General features: G+C 33.8%; 1 protein-coding gene across 2 annotated transcripts in view; it reads left to right on the forward strand.

Annotated features, from left to right (window-relative positions):
• The window catches only part of LOC106460312 (potassium voltage-gated channel protein Shab-like), a 159,155-nt gene that overhangs the window by 76,245 nt on the left and 61,286 nt on the right, over positions 1–21,624 (forward strand). For both annotated transcript variants that reach the window (XM_022387381.1, XM_013920007.2), the window contains one exon: positions 14,884–15,747. In XM_022387381.1, the coding sequence (XP_022243089.1) occupies positions 14,884–15,747 (864 nt within the window). The remainder of the gene's footprint in view (positions 1–14,883; positions 15,748–21,624) is intronic.

Here is a 21,624-nt window from a genome sequence, read left to right on the forward strand (position 1 = left end):
TCAATGAACTTTTATCTTTGTGCCTAACATTTAATGGCATTTTATCCTGAGAAGAAAAACGTAGATCTGTTCCAATGTTATAAAATTCAAGAAGCAGTTAGTCCTAGTAACACTTTATAAGTTTATGGACGTTTTCAAGAAAAACCAATAACGTTCCTAAAGGTTTCAGACGCCATGTCTCTAGATGACCTGCATTTTAATGAGAAAGCAGCTGTTACTGAACGTGTTAGTGATCTTTTATACAGACAGTTTAGGCAGTTATAGTGTGTGTATTTCATACAATATTGAATGTTTTTTTTTCATGCTACTCTTTAGCGAAGGTTTTTCTATCGCAGAGTGGTAGAAGGTCGATCTTAGTTTGTCACATAATATATTCTATAAAACTAGTAAAATCAAACGAAACTATCTTTTCCTGACATTTTTTTACAGCAATCATTTTTTTTTTCTCACAAACTTCAAGTGTTCACAGGTTATGTGGTTGTGTCTAGACTATTTCTTATTTTTACACAACTCGATAAATCAACAATTGATGAATTGCTGTTTCACAGCCTGCCGGACGTCCTTGTTTCGGCATAGCCTCAGTTGTCCTTGTTGGTCCTCGGGAATTCTTCTCCGCTCATCGATTTACTTCCTATCTCAATACGGCTGACTAAGCAGGATTTTCTTGATTGGCTTTTTTTGTATAGTGTTGCAGCATTTTCGACAAGGTTTATCACCAAGACTTTCTATCAGCTAATTTGTCTTTCTATTTGTCTGTCTATCTCTTATTTTCTTAACAGATCGGGTATTCGTTGATGCCCCCTCCCGGTGGCACAGCGGTATGTCTGCGGACGTACAACGCTAGAATCGGGTACGTGGTGGGCAGATCACAGATAACCCATTGTGTAGCTTTGTGCTTAATTACAAACAAACAAACGTATTCGTTGAACAAATATAAGTTACTTAACATATATTGCACTCAACTAAATCAACTTAAAACAAATAATTTCCATGGTGGCTTATATGTACTAATAAAATTAAAAACGTCCTTCCTAAATGAAACATACTACAATCGGATGCTAAGCGTGAGCTTTTGTTTATTGCAAAATAAGTTTGTTCCTATAAAATTTAAAATAATTTTATGTAAACTTTATGAAGTGAGAAACCAATGGTGCAATAAGAAAATATCTAAATGATATATTTTGATGCCCCATTTTTCAGCTATTGTTCCTGCTTGTTTTAGCGCAAAGCTGCACTATGGCTACCTGCGATGTGTCCGTCGCGGGAATCGAGCTCTGATTTTTAGCTTTATTAGCCATAAGGCTTTCCACTGAGACACCAGAAGGAACCCCTTTTCCCAAATGAGATTCTTCGTTGAAAGGTACAATGAAGAAAAAAATATTTAAGAACACATTACAGCCATTTTTGAAGCTGATTTCGTGCTAAATTACCTGTGAGAGCCTTCCGTTTGTCGATATTTTTTTAAAGTAACGTTTATCATGTCCAGTGTGTAAATTAACATACGGTTAATCAGTTTCTTGAAGGTATTGTATTCATTTAAATATATCCCCCCAAGTTATTGATACTATAGCCTCCAGTGGCTCAGCGGTTAGCCTGGTGTCCTATAACGCTAAAAACTGGATTCCGATACCCGTGGTGGGAACAGCAGAGATAGCCATTTGGATACCTTTGCGCTTAACAGTAAACAAACAAACAAAATTGAAACTATGAAGAGATATGTGACTAGGTTAGTGCGATATTTTATGTCCTAGTACTGCAAGTTTAGTGCGATATTTTATGTCCTAGCACTCCTAGATTAGTGTGATATTTTATGTCCTAGCACTGCTAATTTAGTGTGATATTTTATGTCCTAGCACTGCTAATTTAGTGCGATATATTATGTCCTAGCACTGCTAGTTTAGTGCGAGATTTTATGTCCTAGCACTCCTAGTTTAGTGCGATATTTTATGTCCTAGCACGCCTAGTTTAGTGCGATATTTTATGTCCTAGCACTGCTAATTTAGTGTGATATTTTATGTCCTAACACTGCTAGTTTAGTGTGATATTTTATGTCCTAGCACTGCTAGTTTAGTGCGATATTTTTTTCGGAGCATTGCTTGTTTAGTGCGATATTTCATTTCCGAGCACTGCTAGTTTAGTGCGATATTTTTTTTTCCGAGCACTGCAAGTTTAGTGCGATATTTTACCGCGCTCCTTTGCATCCAACATTTTCATTCAGATCCGTCATTAAACAATGTTTAAAATTTAATATTGAAATTGATATCCTTCTTTTATTATTTTGGATGTAGCTTTAATCCTTTTACATACCATGATTTGTTAATTTAAATAACTTACTTTAACAAAATATAGCCAACTAACGATACTAGCTTCGGTCAATTCCTTACTTATGCTCTAGAGAATGTAAAATAAATGTGAACTAAGAGTTTCCAGAAAACCGTGGGAACGAAACTTCTGACTTATATGTGTAAATAATATAAATACTTAAACCTAAATATCTCTTAAGTAAGAAGCATGAGATGATAAGATTTGTTTGTTTTGAATTTCGCGCAAAGCTACACGAGGGCTATCTGCGCTACCCGTCCCTAATTTAGTAGTGTAAGACTAGAGGGAAGGCAGCTAGTCATCACCACCCACCGCCAACTCTTGGGCTACTCTTTCACCAACGAATAGTGGGATTGACCGTCACATTATAACGCCCCCACGGCTGAAAGGGCGAGCATGTTTGGTGTGACGGGGATTCGAACCCGCGACCCTCAGATTGGGAGTCGAGTGCCTTAACCACCTGGCCATGCCGGGCCAAAGAGATGATAAGAACGAAACCGCTCACTAGCACGTTCACTTTCCTTCTCTTGGCGGCTACTGATAGAAAATGAAACATTTTGGTAATGTTTTTGACTGAGGGATTTGTTTATTCAATAACACCAATGATAATGTACTTGAAACTTATAAGTTACTGAGATGTTCTGTCAGTATTCCTAATGGTATTCACATAAACAGCTTTTAACGAGTAATGTAATGAATTGCACAGTGAAAACTTGTTTAACTCCTTCTGTGTAAGATTTGTTTTGTTTGTTTGTTTGTTTTTGAATTTCACGCAAAGCTACACCAGGACTATTTGCGCTAGCTATCCCTAATTTAGCGGTGTAAGACTAGAGGGAAGGCAGCTAGTCATCACCGCCCACCGCCAACTCTTGGGCTACTCTTTCACCAACGAATAATGAGATTGGCCGTCACGTTATAACGCTCCCATCCTTCCGTGTAAGATTTGTTTGTTGTTGTTTGTTAATTAGCCCCAAAAAGGCAGGTTTTTTATTTCGCTTTTTGATAGCATATTGTAATACAGGATAACAGGTGAATAACTTTGGGCGAACAATTACAAATATGGCGAGAAGTAGTTCGCCCGAATTAACTCGGGAAAATATTTTTTGACGTATGGAGGTCGCCCGAGTTATCTCGTGCAAATCATGGAAGGGGTAAAAATAACATAAATTATCTGATGTTTGAATACCTACAATAGAAGTTGAAGCTAGAAATAACACCATCGTTGTAGCCTAACAAAACAAGAACATAAATCTGGTGTTGCAAAATCTTCGTATTGAATTTCCTACAATTTACATGCACACAATAAATACTTAACCTCACAGCACAACAATATATTTACGTGAACACAATGTTGAATTGAAAACCTCAAGTCACTTGTGTTAAACTTTTTACAAAACACACAAACTTGTATGTTTGTGTCGCCACAACCGCCATTTGTGTTACAGTTCATAAATCTTTAAGGAATAAAGTGTGTGTAGTTTCGTGCTAACTTAAAGCACAACAGTTTTTTCAGCCTAACGTTTTGATGAGATAAGAAAGTTCACTGGATTTCTACAAAATGAAACATTTTGTGTATCGCTGCATAGATTTTGGTGTAAACAGACAAAAATTATTATAGTTTACTGTTACTCAACTCTTTACGGTTTTGTTAAAAAGATTCAAACCTCAGAACCTAGTGTACTGCTACTTGACTAGTGCTGAACTTTTTAAATGGGGATGAAATCTTTGGCAAAAAAAAAATTCGATGTTTTAGAATGCGTTATCAAGATACATTGTATCTAATATTTGATTTTTTATTATTGTTTCAACGTATGTTGTTTCAGTAACAACTACTCATTGTTTCACAGTCTCTGCGAAACCCTCCTTTGACCACTAAGTCCACTTCAACTAGAAAATAATGGTTTACAATGTAAATCGCAGCTTATCTGTTTGGGTAAAAATCTAACACGAACTTCTTGTTAGAAACATAAAACGAAAAAAAACACAAAATATATAAATCATGGGCTATGAAAAATAATCCACCAACCTGCTTTTGCATAGTTTATGTGTGACGTTCGATCAAACTATAGTTGACTCCAATTTCAAAATTATAAAGCACATGCAAAGATCATAAAAAATACCTATTTAGAGTGAATAAATCATTTTCTTTCTCATCAATTATCTTTATTTTACTTTTATCAAACTTGAAGATATTTCCCATTAACAAATGCCAGAATTAACTGTGTTACGACATTAACACAGTAAAATATCAAAAGGCGCTTGATAAGGTAATTGCAATACGAATAAAAGTAAACTATCCTGTAGGAAAATATATTCTTACACATGCATACTGTCAATACATTACATTACGACTACGACTGAATGTGGACTACAGCAGTAAAATGTGATGCTAAATGTGCTCACTGTATCGAGACAAGACAATACGACTAATGTGGACGACACAGAAGCAAGATCTGTTGCTAAACGTGTGTACTTGTGTCAAGACATTGAAATACGTCTGACTGTTAACTACACAGCAGCAATATATATTGATAATGTGCTCACTGTGTCAGAACATTAAAATACGATTAAATGTGGACTATTCAACGGTAATATATATTGCTAAATCTGTATGCTGTGTCAAGACATTACGATTAAATGTGACTTACACAGCAGCAAGATATGTTTCTAAATGTGTCTATTATGTCAAGACATTATTATACGACTAAATGTGGACTACACAGCAGCAAGATATGTTTCTAAATGTCTCTACTATGTCAAGACATTATTATACAACTAAATGTGGACTACAAAGCAGCAAGATATGTTTCTAAATGTCTCTACTATCTCAATACATTATTATATGACTAAATGTGGACTACACAGCAGCAAGATATGTTTCTAAATGTCTCTACTATGTCAAGACATTATTATACGACTAAATGTGGACTACACAGCAGCAAGATATGTTTCTAAATGTGTCTATTATGCCAAGACATTATCATACGACTAAATGTGGACTACACAGCAGCAAGATATGTTTCTAAATGTCTCTACTATGTCAAGACATTATTATACGACTAAATGTGGACTACACAGCAGCAAGATATGTTTCTAAATGTGTCTATTATGCCAAGACATTATCATACGACTAAACGTGGACTACACAGCAGCAAGATATGTTTCTAAATGTGTCTATTATGTCAAGACATTATTATACGACTAAATGTGGACTACACAGCAGCAAGATATGTTTCTAAATGTGTCTACTGTGTCAAGATATTATCATACGACTAAACGTGGACTACACAGCAGCAAGATATGTTTCTAAATGTGTCTACTATGTCAAGACATTATCATACGACTAAATGTGGACTACAAAGCAGCAAGATATGCTGCTAAATAGCACACTGTGTCAAAACATTACAATACGTTAAATTAAACGTGAACATTGCATAATATTATCATATAGCTAAACGTGGAGACTGTGACAGTACATTAAAATCACAGCCAAGTGTGAAAGACACTGCATCAAGACGTCATTTTGAGATGAGTGAAAGGACACCTATCAGGTGATAATGCGCTCTCGGTGTAAATTTTTTGGAAATTATTTTAATGAATTTATTAAGGTTATATGCGTTCTAAATAGTAACTCTCAACTTAAACGTTGTGTTTATGACCCCTAACATTTCACTTTACGATAGGAATCTAATGCTCTTTAGACGGTCTTATCCATAATAGTATTTTTGGTGTTAAATTATTTTATAAATATTTTCATGTGAAAAAAAGCCCATCTTTTTTTATAAGATTAGATTTTCGTGCTTAAACTCTTTGTCTGTGATGTGAAGTTCATAAACTCTTTTGTCTATGCTATGAAGTTCATAAACTCCTTTGTCTACGATGTGAAATTCATAAACTCTTTTCTTCATGCTATGAAGTCTATAACTCCTTTGTCTATGACGTGAAGTCTATAAACTATTTTCTCTATGCTATGAAATCTGAAAAATTTCTGTGTCTGTGATATGAAGTCCATAAATTCCTTTGTATATGCTTGGTTTTGAATTTCGCGCAAAACAACACGAGAGCTATCTCTATAGCAATGAAAGATTAAATGGAAAGCAGCTTGTCATCACCATCCACTGCCAACTCTTGGGCTGCTCTTCTACCAAGGAATAGTGAGATTGACCGTCACATTATAACACCACCACAGGTGAAAGAGCGAGCATGTTTGGTGGGACAATGATTCGAACCCGTGACCCTCAGATCGCGAGTCGAGCGCCCTAACCACCTGGTCATGCCGGGCCGTTGTCTATACTATGAAGTAAATTTTCAATGCATACAAATTCATAATTTTATAAAAAAATATTATGATGTATTAATGTCTTTATTTCATGGGATTTTATATCGAAACCTATCATTCAATATCAGGTCATCAAGAAATTAATGTCGCTTTTTTAGATGAAAAAAACAACACATATTACATATATATATATATATATATATATCAAAACAAAATTTTTCCATAAACTTCTTTGATATTCTTTGTGGCTACAGAGGCGTTGTTTCCCTTCTTGTATTCAAACAGCATTATATACCGAATGTGTGTCTCGTCGTATACCATCACTATAAGGGATTAGAGTATACTAAACTTTACACATTATATAGGCTACACTAACGTGACGTCTAGGCGGTTCGTTTAACTATTATACGTGATGTACGTTGTTTTTTTTTTGGGGGGGGGGGTAGTTAAAGTGTTCGAAAACGCGACATTAATTTCTCGACGACCTAATATAATGAATACTAACTTCATAACTCAGCGAAAAGAAATGCTGTTTCCAGTACATGTTGACCTTGCCCAAACCTCGACTTCAAATACAACAATAGTGATTCAGATGTCAAAGTTCTATAAAAGAATTAATACTTAAGAGAAAAATAAACAAGCTAAGGATAATACTTAATAATATGACTTTTTTTGTGGGAAGAGTCCCAATTAATGTGTGAATTTTCTAAGTTTAATGAATTTTGGATAAAGCGGAAAAAATACAGATATGTCTGATTCTTACTGATTTTTATTTTAAAGTAAACAAGCATGTTAGAAGGGAAATCTTCAGCAAGCTTATGAAAAACTAATATCCTTGTGGTTCTAAGAAATTTCGTAGAACTATTTTAGACTTAGTGCTATAGTAGTGGAGAGAATATCGTAAAAAAAAATCTACAAAAAAAAAAATTGACAATAATGTTTGATCAATTTTACAGCACTCTCATATATATATTTATATTTCAGAATAAACCTGCATTAGGCCTATGAAACATTAATATAATTAATGTATCCTTGGTGTTGTAAAAATATTTCTTAGAAATGTATAGGCTTCACTACAAACTTATTAGAAAGAATATACTAAAATAAGGTAATGCGCAGACCTCAAAAATAGATCATAATGTTTGATCAATTTTACAAAAACCATTTAACTTTGTCGTCACACCAATGAATGTTAACATCAAACTTCTAATGATGTAGGTCTGATTGCAATTTTTATTCCAACTTGAAAAGATGGAATACGAATGAGATATCAGTAGTAATTGCAAAATTCAAGTCGTTATTGGTTTAAAATGTTAAAACATATCTTCCCTCTTAGGGTATATACTGGTAGGTTTAACAGAAATTTCAGAATTTACTATTTCAACAGTTTTTCAGGAAAATAAGTCCAACAAAATACTAAAAACATAGTACAGTACTTGGTATTTTCAACCTGCGGCGCAATACCTAAATGACCACCCAGGTGATAATACGCTCTAGTTGTAAATTTTCTGGAAATTATATTGGAAATTCAATCTACATGTTGTAACTGGGAGTTGTTTTACAACATAATTATATTCTCTTTGTTAAAATGTTCTAGAAGGAACTCTTCATTCTTACTCTTACTAAAAAGTTTTGGTGTCCTTAAAAATCGTAACTCCTCAACAGAAATTAAATTTTCTTCCAATCTTCTTGATGGTTTAAAAGAGCATTTTGAATATCGCTAGCATTTAACATTTGCGTATAGTTCAGCAGATTTGTTAATAAACTAATAACACATTAACGTTTGTTTTAAACTAATGTTTGTTTAATAGAAAAACATGTGTATTTGTATATTACTCATGATTTTAGTGATAACATTATAAAAGTTGTTTTCTGAAGTAAAATACATTTATAGTTAATCTGTAGTTTGAGCACCAGTAATCGAAACATTCATATTAATGGTTTTCTTTTTTCACTTAATTATTTCACATTTTATGAGCTTTGTTTTTAAGAGATTTTCCTTGTATAAAGAAGAAATTAAACTTTCTGAATATGCATTTATATTTAGGAATTTCAGAAAACTATTTTCATGACTTTACGTATTAAGTTTCAAATGTTTTTCAGTTTTCTGCTCTCACTGTGTATATATGCGTCTTCTTGTCTGTCTGTTTGTCTTCGTGCCTCGCTGACAAATTAATACACCTGTTGGGAATGGCCAGTGTAACGACTGCACCTCTCAGATGCTATGATGTTATCTACGTTTGTGATACATGCATGTGTCAGTGACGTCGTACTCCTGCACGCAAAATTAACTATTGTACACCAGATGGCGCTGAATGTCTTGTACTTATGAAAGGTGCATGTAATGGGAGTGACTTAGGAGTAGTTGACCTGCAACTTCGTTTATCATTTTCTCGGTGCTTTGATGTTATCCATATGTTACACAAATGTACGTTAGGCTACACTTTAGTTGTGCCTTTATAAATAATACTTATTTAGGCTTATCTTAAGTAAAGTTACAGTATCTAAAGAAGCTCCGAAAAATCATCAGAAAAAATACCATTTACTTCAAAAAGTTAGTTATTTACTGCAAAATAATAACACGAATAATACCAATTATTTCTTTCAAAATTCACTCATTGAGACAAAAATACATTTGAGAAAAAGGTTTGCAATATGTTGATATTGTATTTTTGTAACTATAGATTAATTATCTGTTTTTATCCCCATCTGCAAAAAAAAAAAATTATCGAATGCGATAATTTAAGTATTTTAAATTATGTTTTGAATTGTTTGACACCTTCAACCTTAAGTATTTGTTTGAGTAAAATAATCCGTTATAGTAGTTGAAAGTTGATCTACTGGTGAGATTATATGACGGTAATTACTTTATTAGCTATATGTTGTAAATAAGTACACCAGCTTTGCAAAAACACCTATTTGTAAGAGCTTTGTGATAATGGTGGATGTTTCAAAGTAGCACGTTATGTATGCTTGATTTCCATTTCTAGTCAAATATTTGTAATACAAAGGCTGCTGGCTTTCGAATTTGTTATGATAGAAATATTCCTATTGGCTCGGTTTTTTCCTCAGCTTTCTGTGTGCTTTCTCGAGCAAAGTAACTATAAGAAATCCATTCCTAATTGTCAACTTGTGTATCACAAATTCGTTGCTGATTTCATCTTTATGGCTAACTTTTCAACTTTCGTGTTTATTTTTTTTTTCTAATTAAGAAAGAAAACAAACGTTAATCATAGTATGGAGAAGAATACGATTAAGCTTATAACAATATTAATACATCACAGTAAATGAGAACAACTCATAGAATTAATATAATATATATATGTGTGTGTGTGTTGTGTTTAAAGTAGGGCAACATATATATACATATATATGTGTGTGCTGCGGTTAAAGAGGACTAGCATATGCATAATGGTAAGAAAAACATATGACATAACAGCAAAAAATAAAGAAATGATAACAAAATATTTTTATTGCTGCAAAATACGTTTGGTTTCGCACAAAAGTACGTTTGATTTTAGTGTTTTTGCAATTGTAGAGTGAGTATACTTCACATTATACTCTGAAAACACCAACCTGGCCCCTCCGCCCCAAGAACGTGCATACTGGCATCACTTTAAACACTGTATATATATGCCATTGTTTTTTAACACTCATAACATAGGTAAATTAATGTGTAAAATTATTCACTACGTTAATAATGATCCCTGTAGACTCCCACTGGAGAATAGGGCCCCAACAACACCTCGCCTCGATATAGTTCACCAACTTAATAACGTATTCATATATTAGATTACATTGAAAGCAAATTACTAATGACTGATTGCAAAAAGTTGAATTATTAATGAATCGAGAAAAGTGAAAACAAATCCTCGTCTTGTTAAGATATTCATATGAACGTATAATTTACAAATTAAATTAGTCATTCTTAATTATTTGAATAAATATGACGATTTAAAAACTTTAAAAAACTCAAGCTATTAACATGTATGAATATATATAATGTGTGGGTGTGTGCTTGCAGAACATATTAAAAATTACAATTTATTGATTCCCGATTATTAATTAATCAATGCAAAAACATCAGATAATCATCCCACCTCTAAATATTCACCCGTAATATATTATTATTAATGCATAGATAAGATAACACGTATCTTCCATTAATTACTAAGTGAATTTGTATACAATATTCGCTGAAAATAAAATATATATGTATGTATGTATTAATAGAAGATATAGATACAACTGAGATATCTTAACTTAATACTATCTATATTTGTAGTTGGTTAGCAACAAGTTTCTGAACTTACAATACTAAAATCCGGGATTCGATTCCCCGCGTTGGACAGAGCGAAGATAGTGTGACTTTGCGGTAAAAAAACAAATATTTGTAAATTAAGCTAAATTATTATAAGTAGATCAGTACAGAAGAAAATGTTTTATACTTCTGTATCTGTATACAATTAATGTTCAAGATCAATTCAGGGATATCAACTATTAATGTGGATAGCTATTAGTAATTCGTGAAACTATATTTCTTAATTATTCTAAAAAATTTCAATGAATATTAATATCATTTCAAAGGAAAACTATGCAATTAGATTTTTATCCTTGAAGTGAATAACAGATACTAGCTTCTTACATATGTATATTTGTATACATTAGCCTTTGAAAGTAAATTAGTATAAAATATTCCTACATTTATTACTAATCTTTAAGAGTAAAAATATTTTTTAGAAAAATTTATTTTAATAACGAATAGTAAAAAAATTACGCTTACTACTGTTTGTTTCTGCATTCTATTAACGAAGACGAAGAATTACTAGTAGATACAAAAAAAATCAATTAACTCTTTTATAGTATACTGCGTATGAAATATACAGAGCTGTACAATCTGGGCTTTACGCACTACAAGGATCGAACCCCGAATTTTAGCGCTACAAGCCCCCAAGTTTATCGCTGATCCACCAGGGGGCTACGTTGTATGTAAATAATTGTTAATAGAATGACAAAAAAGATATGCTTTAAATTACTACCAGAAATCTTTTTAAATGAATTAATAACAAAAAATTGGGAAAATATAAAATTGTTTTTAACAGAACCCTCACGAGCCAGTGGGGGACATTTCTGTCGGGAAAAAAAACACTACCCAATCCGGTTTTTCTTGATTTGAATTGAAACTTTTTGAACAATCTTATTCGTTAAAAAAATGCATTTCCCGCAATCTTTTAGCGTTGAGACTGCGAAAAGTGATTTGAAGTGGTAAGGTGACTGAAATCCGTTAGCGCATAACGAGTTTAACGACCAAACACAAGAAACATGGAAGTCTTGCAGAGGTATTCAGGAACCTTGGTAGATAATGTGCAGCAAACTGAGTAAAATATTATGCCTGTAGCTGTTTTCAAAGTGTACCTGTCTGCTCATCCTACTGCTGACTATCGTGATGCTTCGACCTTCCCTACCGAATCGCAAGTGAAATCGTTCGTATCTCAGTTAAAAGGTGATAACAGAAGCATAAGAGGTTGGCAATTGCTTAATTGATAATGCTGAAAATGTGGCTTCATTGATATATACTGAAGTTACTCACAGTGGGTAGACCTTAGCACTAGCTAATATGGAGACCTGAGGATCCTGTATTTCACTTAAACATTTATCAATTAACAAACAAAAACGTGTCTCGAAAAGATACGTCCAAAACTACCCTCTTTGAGAGTTTCCGGATTGAACTTACTTTTAATATTCAATAAATTGTAGTGTAAAGACACCCCTTGGCTCCTGAGGGGCGTGGTAAAATTACTATATTCTACATATGTTCGTATAATATAGATTATAATTTGATTACAATAAACAGTTTAAGAAAATTCGTAGATATCATACACGTGTATAGTTGAACTGAAGGTTAATGATAATTAACATTATAACAGAAAAAGACAGTATTTCTGTGTAATTGACTTTAGAGATAAATTAATTTGAATACATTATTGAAAGAAAAACAACGTACTGCCATGCACTCTATATATATCCTATTTAATAAAAATAGTTACTAAGAATAACATCTCAATATAGAAAAGGACAGCTTACAAACGTATTGTAAGTATCTGATTTCATAATAATTTATGGATGGATAAAAGATAAAATGTTAACTTGTTAATAGTATACACCTGAATACAATCATCCTTGTGTGAGAAAAGGTGTATCAGCTTCTTATTTTCCAATGGAAAATATTTTTGGAAATATTTAATACTCAGAGGAGAGAAGAAAACAAACACTCGATATTTTGAGTATCTACACATAATCTGCAACTTGAAAAATTAATATACAAAGAGTAAAGACAGAATGAGTAGTTTCCCGTTTTAATGTGCCTTAATCTATACACACACTAATTCTGATATTAGGTGTTAGTCACAAGAAAATATATTCTCAAATGTTATCGTATATTTTTGTTAAACAAAATTAAAAGTTAAAGATATTTTTATATCCTTCTGTTGCTTATAATCTGCTTTAAAGATCTGTAAATAGATTGATGTAAAATAGCTTCTCAGCTTAATAATCTGCTTTAAAGATCTGTAAATAGATTGATGTAAAATAGCTTCTCAGCTTAATAATCTGTGAACCTGTATATCGTAGACATTTGAAAGAGATCGATTATTATAAAGCCAGAAAATATGAATACCGTGTCAATAACGGGCCCAGATTTGTTGTTTGGTAGATCATGAATGTTTACAATCATTCATGTAGTCTAGTGGTTTACAGTATTGACAGATTATAGTTATTACATCCAAGAAAAGAAGGAAATACCTCCTCAGTTTTTTTTTAAAAGAATAATGGATATATATATATATCATTCTATTTACATACAATTATACCACGCACTCTGATGATAAATCCATTTGAAAAGATGTACGAAAAGATATGAGTATTGTATATCACTGTCTGACTCAAGTATATGTCATCAACACTGAAAATGGATTAACAGTAAAAGAAAATAGCGTTTAACTTATTATTTAGTGCATTCTAATAGATACGTTGGAGTTTTATTGACATTAATGAATCTATAAAAAAGAAACTGCACTAAATACCACTTTCGTCATAGATTTCTTAATCATAAACATTGTAGAGAAATCTAAATTCATTGATCTGGAGAATAGATACGTTGGAGTTTTATTAACGTTTGTATTTTATAAATTTATTAATAAAGTGGTATTTAGAGCACAATGAATGTAGATTTCTCTACAATGTTTATGATTAAGAAATCTATGACGATCTGGAAACAAAATCAAGCATTCTTTTATTATGCATACTCTGAAGATAAGCCAGTTTTGACAAATGTACGAAAAAAATGTCAGCATTATATGTCTTATTCAGATAAAAGTCATCGACAGTAAAAATACATTAACGAACAGAAAAGAGTGGATAGATTTGTATCTTACTATCTTATATTTCTGTGTATCGTCTGTGCTAAGAGCAAACGAAAAGTCTGCGAAAAAAAAAACAACGTTATTACTTATCCCCTAGTGATTGTGTTTATGGTCTATAAAGACAAACTAATATAATTATACCTCAGCTTTATGTCCAACATCCTGCACATCGAAAACAGAAACAGTAGTAGCCCTTGATTTGCATTGGACTTCTGATATTTTCTTATTAAATAGTTCAAAATCAGCTTTATGTCCTACATCCTGCACATCGAAAACAGAAACAGTATCAACCTATGATTTGTAGTGGACGTCTGATACTTTCTTATTAAATAGTTCAAAATCAGCTTTATGTCCTACATCCTGCACATCGAAAACAGAAACAGTAGAAACCTATGATTTGCAGTGGACGCCTGATATTTTCTTATTAAATAGTTTAAAAACATAAATAATAACTGCTTCTGGATTGGAGAAAACCTATTAATACAAATCCCCTAACTTTACATAATCTCTCTCTCTATATATATTTTCCGGTATTTCCTATTTCTCTTTTGACATATATATCTATCTCAAAAATTACGTCAGGTCAACTATTATACCTCAGATAAATATATTGGTTATAAACTCCGATTTATTAAGCTTTATTTTGACTGAAGTTTTATATATCTGATGATTTAGGCATTTTGGCGAGTCAAAACTTGTTTCTAGAAATTTGGAAGAAATTTGCATAGTTATAGCTCACTTGCTTACTTACTTGTCTCTTCCTTTTGTGTTAAACAAAAATGACATCGAGAGGTCCGTTGAAAGTCGTGTTTTTTTGTTAATGGCCAATGGTCAAAAAAGTCATTGTGCCCTATCTTCCAGGTAGTGGCTGTGCTGTCCATTCTGTTCATAGTCCTCTCGACAATAGCTCTGACCCTCAACACACTGCCCCAGATGCAAGTAGAGGACAAGGATGGTCACCAGGGTGGAGATAATCCAAAGTTGGCCATGGTGGAGGCTGTCTGCATCACGTGGTTCACTCTGGAATATGTCTTACGGTTTATTTCCGCACCAAACAAATGGAAATTTTTCAAAGGCTCTCTGAACATTATCGATTTATTAGCTATCCTCCCTTATTTTGTATCTTTGTTTCTAATCGAATCCAACAAACACACAGATCAATTTCAGGACGTCAGACGTATTGTACAAATCTTCCGAATCATGAGGATTCTGAGAATCCTAAAACTAGCCCGTCACAGTACGGGGTTACAGAGTCTTGGGTTCACATTGAGAAACAGTTACAAGGAACTCGGTTTGCTCATGCTATTTTTGGCCATAGGGATCATGATCTTTTCAAGTTTAACGTACTTCGCCGAAAAAGATGAGCCAGACACCAAGTATACCAGCATCCCGGAGACGTTTTGGTGGGCAAGTATCACCATGACAACCGTCGGCTACGGTGATATCTACCCGACCACACCTCTTGGAAAAGCGATAGGTAGTGTCTGCTGTATCTGCGGGGTGCTAGTCATTGCTCTGCCAATTCCCATTATAGTTAACAACTTCGCTGAGTTCTACAAGAATCAGATGCGTCGAGAGAAAGCGCTGAAACGGAAAGAAGCGATGGAGAGAGCCAAGCGGGAGGGCAGTATAGTATCATTCCACCACGTGAACCTAAGGGACGCTTTTGCAAAGTCCATGGATCTCATTGATGTGCTTGTGGACACTGGTCACAACATCAGTCAGGTAAGTCCTATTTTTCTCGCCTTCGTATACCTGATACAGAATTATTTTATATAAGTGAGGCGTGTGTTTTATATACATTTTGTTTATATTCGTCAAAGTTTTCTCACTTTGAAGTGTGCATTCTTTTCGTGTAAAGAGTATTGAATAAAACCCACTAAATGTAAAAATAAAACAATCAATAATATAGTTTGAAATACATAATGTACAATAAATTAGGCTTTATTCCGTTTCTGTTCGTTTCACTGTTTCATTTCTAATCACCAAAAGCTGATTTGTTTAATTTTTTATCAAAAGTAATTCGAAGAAAACTTAAGATATCTATATTCTTTGCTAGCTGAGAATAATATATAAAGGCATGTCCGTTTTGTTTGTAGCTAAGCATAAAGCTACACAATGAGCTATTTGTGCTGTACCCACCACGGGTATCGAAACTCGGTTTTTAGCGTTATAAGTCTGGAGACTTATCCCTGTACCATTGGGGGGGGGGGCAGGCGTATCCAACTGTAACATTAAAATTTCTCTTTCTCAATAAGTAAATCATTTTCCTCAAGGAAAACAAATTATATTTGTTAGAAGTTGTATAATTTGGATACTTACTTCTATAACAAAGATAGGCTTCAAACAATATCTTGTCTTTTAAGTATCATTAGTGGCTGCTATAATAACTGAGTTTAATCAATATGTCCCGAATCGGTTTGTTTGAGGCCTAACGACTTTATAATTAAAGCAACAGGTTCCTTAACAGAATAGTTTTTTACAGAGACTTCGTTCCTCTTTCATCTTAGTTAAGATATAAAAATTATTTGATTCGATAACTACGTCACAATCACCTAAAGTACAGTCCGCCAATACATGATATATCAGGAACGACACGTATATCACGATCATCTAACCTTTTACACCCTCACTGACTGTTTAGATGACGAGTCAGAGAACTATAGAAAGAGAATGGGGACATATTTTATAAAACAATATCCTGTTATTTAAAAATGATGAGATTTCACAACTCACTTCAGTGAATCTTACTGTTTTATTAGCTTAGAGTTAATGGTCCATTTTTAACACTAGTCACCCAGAATAATAGAGAAAAAAGTGGGATACTAAGCCTAAATCTACATGGGTGGCCTTTACGACAATGTTTAAACGAAAAATATAAATGTTTTTAGTTACTGAAACTAAAAAAGGAGAATAAATGTATTGGACAATGGACAAAATATGAAAAAATAATGGATAGCATCAAATTGGTTTTATACAGATTTTTAGAAAATTGGATTCACTCAACAGTAGGTACAAAATATCGTCGTTGAAGGCGTAAAATGGATTTTACCACATGGTGGCTCCACTCTAGCAAATATCAAAAATAAGGATTAAGTCAAATACAAGTATTATGAAACATGCTCTAGGCTGATGTGACGAATTGTCTATTTAAATGAACTTCGTATGTTAACAGACACCACCATTGATAAGAATAGTTCGTATAAAAGAAAAATCTTCTTATTAATAGTCCCTGGCGTCATAGTTTAATCAGGCCAATTCAGACGTAAATTTGATATTAAAGCTGTTATTACCAATATAATATTAAGTATATAAAATAAGAGTGAGACTGGTATTATCAAAAGCTTAAAATCGTCCATTATAGTGTCAATAACTCTATTTATTTTAGTACTTATGATCAGAGTGAATATCCTTATAATCAGAGTGAATATCCTTATAATCAGAGTAAATATCCTTATAATCAGAGTGAATATCGACTGGTATCGATCATTTTGATTTTTTGTAATGTTGATAGTCAGAGTAAATTTCATGACATCGAACATATTGATTTGTCATGCTTTTGATAAGCAGAATAAATATGGTAACATCTGATATATTAGTAATGATAGCCACAATGAATGTGGTGACATTGGTTTATCATCACATCGACAAACAGAATTTTCTGAGAACTGCAAAGATAGACCAGAGAAATGTACCTCAGACTATTTATACCCCTATGTAACACAGCCTATTTAGAATTGTTTTTATCATTAACTGTATTGGACAATTGTACATTTTTAAGATCAATTTAAACAAAAATCGTTTGTTTGGTTGTTTTCAAGCAAAGCCACACTGGGCTATCTGTTGTGTCCACCGCGGGGGAATCAAACACCGGATTTTAGTGTTGTAAGTCCGTAAACATACCGTTGTCCCACCGGGAGACGTAAAACACACAAAGATGACAAGTGTCTAAAGGGAATCACTCTGGACTATGTATCGGAAGGTTCATGATTCGCGTCCCGTTGTTGCTTAAAAGAAACGCGCTCCGCACTTTTGGTCCGTGGGTGCATTTTAAAAATGACGATCAAATCCTACTATTTTATGAGAATAGCTCAATAGTTTGCTGTGGATTCTGTTGACTAGTTCCTTTTTTCTAGTCAATCACTTCAAAATTAGGGACGGCTCGCGCAGATAGATAGATATGTAGGTTTGCACGAATATCCGAAACAAACAAGCGTGTGGGATAGCGAAAGATTTCACCTTTGTATTTTGGACTTCCAAGTAATTCATAATTAGTGGTATTACACACTAAAATAAGGTCAAGTAATTCTTTCTTTGATTATTGATTTGTGCAATTGTCGCTGATTGAGTGAAACTACCTGTACACTTATTTAACCTGGTCCTAGCATTGAATTTTAATGTTAGTTCAGTAATACACAGGGAGAAAGCGAATGAGGAGTCGATAAGTGACTTCTAACAGAGTGTACAGAATGTGTTTTAGAATAACAAGTGATAAGAAGTCCAAGTTAAATTTTCATTTCAGCTTCCTCTCTTTTCGCCACAGTAACAGTTTTTGACAGGTGATCAATCAGTCAGGGAAAACATTACTTTCTTTGCCAGAGAATCGAACGACATTGCAATTTTCGTGGTAGTATTTACCAATAAACCATAGCCATTGTCAAGGACGCTTCACACAAACTTCTTTTTTTTTTTGCGCTATAAAAAGGTCCAGGAATATTATTCATGAAACGTTAGTTCTTCTGTGACAGTTTTATTGATCCTAGTTATCTGTGCTTGAAATAACGCTGTTGCATCAACAGAGTCAGATTATACTCAAGTGTTTTTCAACCCACTCCAGTGTTCAGAATAAACGTTTCCTTTTGATTATCCTTTTGCTACGTTGTGCTTTCTGACACGTTATTTTATGTAATTTATAGTCAATTCAAATAAAATATACATATTAACTTACATCGTGATAAAATCGGAAAATATAAAGCCATGGTTAAAAATTGCTGGAAGAGACTGAGATTAGATGGTTAACCTTTTTGGTTAAATGACTTTAATTTTTTTTCTCTTTCTAAAAGTTTAACCGTTCCTTTCTCTCTCTTCATTAAAAGTAAAAAAAAAACAAAAAAAAAACTTAATTTTACTTATAAGCGTATTTCATAAACTACATACAAAAGCAATAGTTTCATTTTTTTTTTCAGGATACATTTATAAACATTGTTGGATAGTCGCGATCTGATTAATAGTTTCAGTGTAAATATATCTGACTTTCTAAATACATACTAAATAAATAAATAGATGTAGTTCCCAGATTCTTAGGTCGCGACCTGTGAGTTGAGAAGCACTGTGCCAGATAACCCATAAAATATATCTTGTTTGTTTGTTTGTAATTAAGCACAAAGCTACACAAAGGGCTATCTGTGCTCTGCCCACCACGGGTATCGAAACCCGGATTCTAGCGTTGTAAGTGCGTAGACATACGGCTGTGCCACTGAGGGGCTAAAATAGATCTGATTGAACATACGAATGAATATTTGTGGAATACCTTTTCGCTACGTGTTACCATATGGGTTGCCTAAATGATTGTTTAGGATAATCACCAGGAATGATTAATCGCCTTTGTTCGAATGAGACCATTTGTTTCGGTGATTGAAGTACATTTAATGACATTACAAGGGAGAGAAATAGAATCAATTTTACTACCCAAAATTATTCTCTTTTTTTACCAATATGAATATCAAAAACTAAGCAAAATTATACTGAATTATTGTTCAGACGTGCGCTTTCGAAGCACGGTTGAGCCGGCGAGGTCTAGTGGTCAGCGTGTCCGAACTGAGGATCCATAATTCTCTTCTTGCAGCCGCAAAAATATGATCCTCACTTTGGAATCGTGAATTCGCTATACGAATCACAGTAAAATTCCACTATTCGATCAAATAAGAGTAGCCAAGAGTTGGCGGGAGTGCTAACTGCTTTCCCTCTAGTCTATCAATTCAAAATTTGTTTGTTTGTTATGAATTTCGCGCAAAGCTACACGAGGGCTATCTGCGCTAGCCGTCCCTAATTTAGAAGTGTAAGACTGGAGGGAAGTCAGCTAGTCATTACCCTCCACCGCCAACTCTTGGGCTACTCTTTTATCAACGAATAGTGGGATTGACCGTCACATTATAACGCCCCCACGGCTGAAAGGGCGAGCATGTTTGGTGGGAAAGGGATTCGAACCCGTGACACGCAGATTGCGAGTCGAGTGCCCTAACCACCTGGCCATGCCGGGCTTCTTAAAAAAAACTAATGAAACTACAATTTAACTCGCATTATTCATTGACAAAAAAAACACGTACGTTGTACATAATTTCCAAATTATTTTTCAATTAACTTAGTTTTCTTTTGAAATTCTTATGCCCTTGTTACCACGATCCAAACATATTGTGTAATACACCAAGTTCAGGTTCTAACTGGTGTTGATTTTACAATAATAACTAAATAGATGTATATACAATACAACATCCAGTACTTGACAGATACCTCATCTGCGCGCGTGTTGGGCTGTACCAACGATATTTTGGTCACCGATACATCTCTTCAGATGGAATTAAAGGTTGGAATAAAACGGCACCTTCATATTTGTTCAATATTATCTTGTTTTTCCGTACCTCTTTACTAATGTCTGCGGACTTACAACGCTAGAATCCCGGTTTCGATACCCGTGGTGGGCAGAGCCCATTGTGTAGCTTTGTGCTTAACTTCAAAAAACAAACAAAACAAAACCTCTTTACTAACGCCGGGTTACGTTAAATGTAACAAAATGTAACGTTTTACTTTTACAAGTCACTGAGAGCTATAATCATTATGATTCAATTTACTGATATCTAAGTAACTGTTTTTTCTTCGATGTTCTATCTATTCGCACCAGCGCCCCCTACAAAAACATTTCTGAGAATTATCTGGCTCCGAAATTTTGAGTCTAAAAATCGATTAACAATGTCGTGTTTCTTTTATATACATTACTCGAGTATATTTATTGGAATGATTGATGTACCGTGTAATTAAAGTATCCCTTCCCAAAAAATCTCTTCCATTTTTGCAAGAGTTAAAGAAAGATATTCGCCCATACAACCGGTACAACTTCATGAAATTAAGTCACGCGTTAAGCTATCCAATTTTGCAGGCGTCCTATACTGTCTGCATGGATTTCTCAAACAACATTCAATTATGTTGCCATAGCAACCCTCCTGGAACGTGTTAGAAGTGAACCTATAAGTCTCGAGATATTTAAAGGACACGCTGCTCGCGTAAAGGCTCATTGTTTGTACGATGAATTCGAGCTTTATGTTCTCGTTCATTCATGATTAATTTAAGAAAAGTTATCATTGTTTTGTATTGTGTCTGTCATTCGAAGCTCACTCTTTGGAATCTTATTGGGGAAAAATATACATTACGTATAAATACTAGAATTATGAACTAAACTCTCCTTACCCCGTTAGAACTATTTCTATTTCAGTATTTTTTAAAACGTCGAGGCCCGGCATGGCCAGGTGGTTAAGGCACTCGACTCGCAATCTGAGGGTCGCGGGTTCGAATCCCCGTCACACCAAACATGCTCGCCCTTTCAGCCGT

Source organism: Limulus polyphemus, unplaced genomic scaffold (assembly GCF_000517525.1).
Source record: "Limulus polyphemus unplaced genomic scaffold, Limulus_polyphemus-2.1.2 Scaffold33, whole genome shotgun sequence".
Classification (NCBI taxonomy): Eukaryota; Metazoa; Arthropoda; class Merostomata; order Xiphosura; family Limulidae; genus Limulus; species Limulus polyphemus.